The 8102-nt window shown below is 37.5% G+C and overlaps 1 protein-coding gene across 1 annotated transcript; it reads right to left on the minus strand.

The window, feature by feature from the left end:
• Nucleotides 1-6520: 6520 nt before the first annotated feature.
• LOC146950827 (uncharacterized) lies at nt 6521-7377 on the minus strand. Its single transcript, XM_085748678.1, has 2 exons — nt 6849-7377; nt 6521-6738 (listed from the first exon to the last, which is right to left on the minus strand). The coding sequence occupies exons 1-2, from the start codon at nt 7375-7377 to the stop codon at nt 6521-6523; spliced, it is 747 nt and encodes a 248-aa protein (XP_085604804.1).
• Nucleotides 7378-8102: the final 725 nt, after the last annotated feature.

Raw genomic sequence — 8102 nt, forward strand, 5'->3', positions numbered from 1 at the left:
ATTATAGATGCGAGACGTTGTGTTAATTCAACAGACAAATTCTCTAACAGATAAAATATAGCTTCCGTAGCTGAGTCTGTAATAGAAATGGCGTGCTGCACAGATCCCCAAGGACCTGTTCTATTCCAAACCTGTATAGCAAAAGGACAATCAAAGAAAACATGTAAAAGATCTTCGTGAGTGGAGTCGCAGCTAGCACAATTAGTGGGGCATGTAACACCTTTGTCCAACAAACGGACACGGGTCGGTAAGCAACCACGACACATCCGCCAAATTAAATTCTTGACTTTCGGTGGGACTTTTAGATTCCAAATACCAGCCCAATACCCCGGCCGCCAGTTATAAGAGTAGTCAATAAGTTCTGATACACATAACCTGTAGGCACTATGAACAGAGTAACGTCCGTGCCTTTCCGCTTTCCATATAATTTTGTCCTCGTCAACCTGAGAAATAAGTGGCGTATGGAGTATTTTGTTTGCTATATCATGTTTTATCTTGGTTTTTGGGTGTCAAACATTGATTAAGTTTGAACCTTTTTAACCTTTGATATCTCATTTTTTCTTGGGAAGGGAAAAATAAGCAAAACCCTTGAGAATCGAGGTCCGGGAGTTGTTTTCGCTACGGGAAGGTGTTAGGCACCCATAACGACTATAGTATCCTATAGGAACCGTCTTTAGTTTCTACGGGCGCGCTTTATTTTTAAATGCTATTTGAAAAAAATGATATTTACACCTAAGAGTTTTCTAAGTGAAGAATTGGAGGGAGAAGAAGATGTTTGAATTTTTATTTTATTTGAATGGAAGGAATATTGGTTCCTTGCCTACGTACCCTTTTTCGGGATCAAATCCACCGTAGTTCTCTTCCAAAAATGTTTTTGTTTTTGTTGGTTGATTTTAAGTTTGAAAATTGGAATTTTGAAGAATGAGGGAGAGAAGCCTCAAGGGCATAAGATTGTGAAATTGTGAGGTTGAATTAGTTATTTTGCAAAAGAAAGTCAAAGTGTGATTAAAATTCATTAAGATTTTATTTAAGAAAAGAAAAGGAAAATTCAATGGGATTTGATCCCAAGGTTTATTTAGAAAATGATTTGAGTGATGTTGTTCATGTTTTTTGGAAAAGAAAGTTTTTTCTAAGTTTCAAATCTCCTAAACATACATCTAAGCATACCCATCCTAAACATACATCTAAAAATATCTATGTGATGTGTGTGCATGTGTCGATGTACATCATTAGAGTCCATTGTCCTTTACATCATTGGCCTAGATACATGCTACGGTCTTGCAAGAATTTAAAAGCGTAAGATAAAGTACAAGAATTCCTAGGGTTTTACATTTTAACTTTTGCATGAATTTAAATGGCAAGAAGTGAAATGGAGATGGGATGCTTATGAGATGTATGAAACATGAAATAAAGGGTTAGTGGCATAAGGCAAAGAGTGGTAGAGAGTATGAGCAAAAGAAATACTAGGCACAATTGCAAAATTAACAAGCAAGAAGCAAACAAACTTAATCAAAAAAGGTGGTGAAATATGCCTAATATGCACCATAATATCAAGGCAAGATCATGTCCCATAATCCTCATGTTATGACAAGCTTTTCAAAAGGTTTATTTCGGCCGCAACATGAAAATTACAAAGCAATATCAAGCTCTAAAAAATTATGACTCATTATAAGCCTATTTCACAATTTATTCACATACTATAATATCCACATAACTTGTAACACAAGCAACTCACCAATCAAACCTTAAAACAGTAAAAAAATAGCACCAAATTAGAGGCATACACATTGCAAATTCACATATCAAGGATCAAAAGATCATGGTGAGATTTTAGGGTCAAAACCATGCAAACAGTTAAAAAAAATGACAAGAAGTAACACAAAAATCACAAGAAAATTACACATATATTTTTTTATCAATTTTAACATGCCAAGATATCAGGGAAAAGCACATTTTAAATGTCGAAAATAATTGCAAGGAAGTTTACAAAATTTTAGAAGTTTTTAACAAAGTTTTTAAAAAAGGAAAAGGATTGAATTAATAAGAAGCAAATTATTTTCATGTATTTTTCATCAAGATTAACCTGTAAAACATATCAAAAATTATTGAAAATAACAAGAAAACATTGAACAATTTTTTTTAGGAATTTTATAGTACAAAAACAAGCATGTAGGGGTTCCAATAGCAAGAAAATCAGTGCACATAGCAAAAAACACAAGAAAACGAAAAAAAGAAACCCAGGCCCAAGGGAACATGGATCCTGGATCATCCAAACGTATCAGGGACGTTGGATTGATCCAGTTCCTAAAATCCTAGATCAGACGGTGTAATCACATGGTCCAAGGGTGAACCAGACCGGTTTGAATGAACCAGTTCGGTTCAAGCCTGTATAAAAGTAAAAAGAGGCCGGTTCTTTTCATTCTTAACCATAGTTTCTCTCTCTAAGGCTCTCTCTCTCAGAGCTCTGCAAAGAACTCGCCGGAGAGGATGAATACCGGTCGGAAACTTCAGCTTCTCCGACGTAGCCTCCAGATTCCGATGAATATACAACTTAAACGTTTTCCTTAGAACAGAAACACCGTAACACTCGTTTTTTCGTCCCCTATCTGAATCTTTCATTATTTTTTGCAAAAAATTTGTAGATCTTCCTAGATCTACACTTTTAGGGTTCGGTTATGTTGAGACTGACGAAGAACAAGTTGAAACGATGTTATGATGTTCGTTTTTACGGTGTAAATCCTCACCTCTTCCTCTATTTGCAAACGTTATCAAGAAAAACGAGGAAAGAAGTGAAGATTCACACCGATTTACTTCGATCTGACTTCGCTGATGTATTTAAAGGAAAAAACTGAGAAGTTTTACGTGTTTACCTGTTGGAAATTGGAGATTCGAAGGAAAACGAAGGAAGATTGCTTGATTCTTCTCTGATCTTCTTGTGAACGCTTCGTTGTTGTTTCAACTGAAAAGATAAAACGGTGAATCTTTTTTGACGCACCGATCTGATTCTTTCTCCTCTATCTTCTTCTCTGGTTCGATCTTGATTTGATCCTTCTTCTTCTCTCCTTTAATCTCCTTCTTGTGATCGCCTTTGAGCTCGAATTGCAAGAAGAGGGAAGAGATGCAGTTCGATGATGATGATTTTCGAAGAAAATCACTGAGAACTTGCACGAATCCGATTGAATTTGGTGAAAATTTGTTGAATTGAAATGGTTTTGGTTTTGATTCTTTGAGAATTTTCGTTGATTTTTGTGTAATTGATGATGAATTTGTTAATTTCGTGTTTGTTTTGGTGAGTCTGAAAACGGTTAGGGTTTGTTAGGTTCTTCAAACCTTCATCATGTTCTTGGGATCTTTCTGGACTTTGATTCTTTGATCTGGGAGAGAGGAATGTGAATGTGTTTATGAGTTGGCACTGCGTGATTGATGATTCTGACACTTGTGCAGTGAATGCGCCTTTTATAGGCTGCCATGTGGCCTTTGACCCAATGAGATGCTGACATGTGGACTTGGCTGATGACTTGGACAAAAGGACTGAAATTGGACTTGGGGACCTCCCTGCAATTACCAAAAAATAATGGACTGGACTGTAAAATTAAAAAAAAGACTGAAACGTAATTTTGACAACCTGGGGGGATTAACATGAAAATACTAGAAAATAGGGACTTAAATGAAAATAAAAATAAAATTTTGACTAAAACTTGGTAATTTGGAATAAACGTAAAGTGAAACCAATAAAAAACAAAAAACGGACTAAAATGAACCAACTACATAAATGAGGTACTTCAAAGTAACCTCTCTCTGCCAAAATTTCGTGTGAAATGACCAAAATGCCCCTAGGGACTAAAATGACTCAAAATGTCTCAGATGCAATTTTAAAATGGTTTTTTTTAACAGGGAATTAAAGCAAGAGTTATACAAACTAAATGAAAAGACTCAGAGACAAGTTTTAGGGATTAAACAGAGTTTTAACACAGGAAATGACTAAAATGCCTTCAAATGTAATTTTTGAAATGGATTTTAACATGGGATTAAAATAAAGATTTATTCAAACCAATTGAAAAGACTCAAACAATTTCAAAGACTTAAATGAGTTTGAATGCAGGAAATGACTAAAATGCCCTCCTTCATGAATTTTGCAAATAATATTGAAATAAAATGCAGAGAAATATGCAATTGATCAGAGGCCAATTCAAATGACTTTAAATGCAAGAAAGATGTTTTGGATGACTTGAAATGCAAGAAAACATGGACAAATACACAGTTGAAAAAAAATTGTAAAGCTAAGTTGAGAGATAAAGCAGAGTAAAATGTCAGTGTAAACAATAGCAAATTGGCAATTCTTCAAGAATAATAGACATATATCGAAGATGAAAGAAGATTTTGAACAAGTATTTTTAGGTCCAAAATTAGGGTATAACATATCATCACTAAAAACTTGTCGAACTACCTGTTCATTCCAGCTTTTATCATATAAATTCATCAAGCTATTAACAGTAAAATTATGAACGAAATGAGCACCTGGAATATCACTACCGATAAAATCCCCATTTGGCAACCATGGTTCTTTAAGTATAGGTATAGTCGCGCCTGAACCTATACTCCATCTAGCACCCCCACGCACAATAAATCTGGCACGCATAATGCTACGCTAAACATAGCTGGGGTTGTGCCCAACAGTGGCCGTGAGATAGGAACCAGACGGGAAATATAAAGCTTTAAAAATGCGAGCAACCAGAGAGTCTGGTTCAGTAATAAATTTCCATCCCTGTTTACCCAACATAGCTAAATTAAAAGCAGAGAGGTCCTTGAAACCCATACCTCCGTGAATCTTTGGTGCTGAAAGCTTCTCCCAATTCATCCAATGAATTCCCATTTGTGTTGTTTTACCATTGCCCCACCAAAAGGAGTTCATCATCTTTTCGATGGAGTCGAGTAAGGTAGTGGGAAGCTGAAAGATACTTATCACATAAGAAGGAATAGCCTGCAAAACAGATTTTATCATTACCTCACGACCTGCTTTGGAAAGACACTTACCACTCCAGGAGTTGATTTTCTGCCAAACGCGATCCTTGATATACGCGAAAGTAGCATTTCGATCTCGGCCTATCATAGAAGGTAAGCCCAAATATTTACTTGTGCCCAACACCACTTGGACGCCTAAAATATCCGTAATATTAGCTTTGAGATCATCGGGAACATTACGGCTGCAGTATATTTCAGATTTAGGTAAACTGATCGCTTGACCAGAAGCTAACTCATAAGTGGATAGAATATTTTTCATAGCATGTGCTTGATCCTCATTAGCTTTGAAAAAAAGAAAACAATCATCAGCAAACAAAAGATGGGAAACCGATGGTGCTTGACGACAAACCTTTGTACCCGTGAGAACATCTCTTGTCTCGGCATCTCTGATAAGCGAAGATAAACCTTCTGCACAAATAATAAACAAGTATGGAGAGAGAGGATCCCCTTGACGGAGACCCCGCCCTGGAATAATAGGACCAACTTGTGTACCATTTACAAGCACAGAATAATCCACTGATTCAACACACATACACATCCAGTGAATCCAACGGTTATGGAAACCCATCTTATTCATAACAGCCCTCAAATAATTCCAATCCATACGATCATAGGCTTTGCTGATATCAAGTTTTAGAGAAACATACCTATCTTCCCCTCGCGTCTTGGCTTTCATAAAGTGTAAAACCTCAATTGCGACCATAGCATTGTCCAAAATTGAGCGTCCCAGAACAAAAGTGGATTGATTGTCAGAAATACAATGAGGCAGTACAATCTTCAACCTGTTTGTTAACACTTTTGAAATGATTTTGTATAACACGTTACAAAGTGCTATAGGCCGCCAATCCTTCATGCTAACCTGCGTAGATCCTTTTGGAATAAGGGCAATGTTAGTAATATTCAAATCAGGGGGAAACTGTCCCGTATCTAACCAACCACAACATTCTTTAAAAATATCATCGCTGCATAAACTCCAAAAGTGCTGGTAAAAACCCGGATTGTAACCATCCGGTCCTGAACACTTGTCTGGATGCATGGAGAAAATAACATCCTTGAACTCGGCCTTAGTGAAGGGTGTCGTGAGCATGTCATTGTCATTATAAGAAACAGACGGATTAATGACATCAATAACAGAAGAGAAATCACTATTTTGCTGTTGAAAAATATTAACAAAATATTGCCTTGCCACATCTTGCATAGCCTGCTCATTAGTTATTTTATTACCTGCACCATCATCAAGAGAGGTTATACGATTTACCTTCCTTCGAGCAGTTGCCGAAGCGTGAAAAAACTTGGTATTTCGGTCGCCATCCTTATACCAATGAGTTTTTGCGCGTTGACGCCAATAGGCATCATCTTGGGACAACAGTCGTTGCATTCTTTTTCTAAGCTCGAACATGCGAACTTGATCCTCACCAGAAGATCCTAACCGAGTTTCTTGCAATTGTTTACGGCAATCTTCAATATCAATTTTTAATTTATGACAATGTGATTTTCTCTAAACAGACATGTCTTCCGCACAAGAGGAGAGCTTCAGAATAATAGTATGAGTAGAATATTCCTGCCAAGAGTTAGTAACAAGATCCTTAAACCCCGGTTCGAGGTGCCACGCATTTTCATAGCGAAAATGGCGTTTAGAAGCATAAGGCCGAGGCGTAGGAGCAACATTTACATATATGGGATAATGATCAGAAGCAGGTGCTACTAAAGTTTCAACTATAGCATTTGGAAAAATATTAAACCACAAGTTGTTAGCAAGTGCGCGATCTATCCTTTCTTCGCAGCACGCGGAGTGCCTAGACTTTTGAACCAAGTAAACGGATAACCTTCAATTGGAACATCAGACAAACCTGAATCAATAACAGCTTGATGAAAGCCGTTTATAAGCCACGGAGGTCTAGTGGTGCGCCCCCTTTTCTCACTCACATCAAGGATATCATTAAAATCGCCAAAGATACACCAAGGACCTGTAAATTGATTAGAAAGTTGTCGAAGAAAATTCCAAGCGGCAGTTCTACGACCTCCGTTAGGATAGCCATAATAGCCGGTAAGTCTCCAAGTACCAAGAACAATATCATTAATCTCAACAGTAATATGATTACTTGAAAAATCAACAAGTTGACAATGTAAAGAGTTGCGCCAAAATAAAGCAAGACCCCCGCCTCTACCGGTGCAGTCCAAAGGAAAACAACAATCATAACCAAGCAAAAAACGAAGTTCTTCATTTTTATTGCGGTGAGCTAGAGTCTCACTTAAGAATAAGAGGTCCGGATTGAAGTGGCGGACTAGGTATTTAAGGTCGGGAATTGCATTCGGGCTACCTACACCCCTACAATTCCACGCCACTAGACTCATTTACCTTGGCATGATTAGACTTAAGTGGTATTCCAGTATTCCACTAATATCAACAACACCTATGTCATTCCCACAAATTCCAATAACCTACATCACCATAGAGGCTGCACGTGGCAGCAAAGGCAACACTAGCTAATGGTAATAAGATCCACTATCAATTCTTCAAAAATATATGTGTGGCACAAGAAAAGTAATGAAGCAAGGAAGACAAGAATAAAGAGCACCTGCACCTTTATCTTTAAAAAACCAACCCTCACTGCTAATAACAATTAATTGAGTAGCAAAATATTATTAAAGAAACCAAACCTCTCACGACAAGAAGATGGTAGAAGCAAGAACAGCCGAACAACCCATCAAAACAATCACAAGCTAGGTGGTAGATACAACCAGCTAGCACCCCAAAAAGAAAACTCAATTGTAATAACAATTTTAATTAAAGGAACGACACCTTAAAATTTGCTATCAAGCACTTCTGCGAAAACGGCAATTGGATTCACCCATGAAAGCGGCAATTGGATTCAATCAAAAGATGATGTGAAACTATGTGAGGAAATGGCACAAGGCAGATCAACACGTCCAGGGGAGAAAAATCTCACTGAACGACGGCAAAATCTCACAAGGGTAGCGGCGGCACAAACCCTAGGAGCAAGTATTACAATCTACTTCTGATTGTGCATACACGATCGGCGGGCAGCACCAGCGGCAGCAACAACAACAACATGGTA

The sequence above is a fragment of the Medicago sativa genome, chromosome 2 (assembly GCF_051527215.1).
Source record: "Medicago sativa cultivar Bolivia chromosome 2, Bolivia_mono, whole genome shotgun sequence".
In the NCBI taxonomy this organism is placed as follows: Eukaryota; Viridiplantae; Streptophyta; class Magnoliopsida; order Fabales; family Fabaceae; genus Medicago; species Medicago sativa.

Bases quoted from the DNA above. Each gene is read 5' to 3' on its own strand.
- LOC146950827 (XM_085748678.1), bottom strand. From the start codon at position 7,377: ATGAGTCTAGTGGCGTGGAATTGTAGGGGTGTAGGTAGCCCGAATGCA. The intron at 6,739-6,848 runs GTTATCCGTTTA...CAAATGCTATAG, and splicing joins GTCTGATGTTCCAATTGAAG to TTGAAACTTTAGTAGCACCT.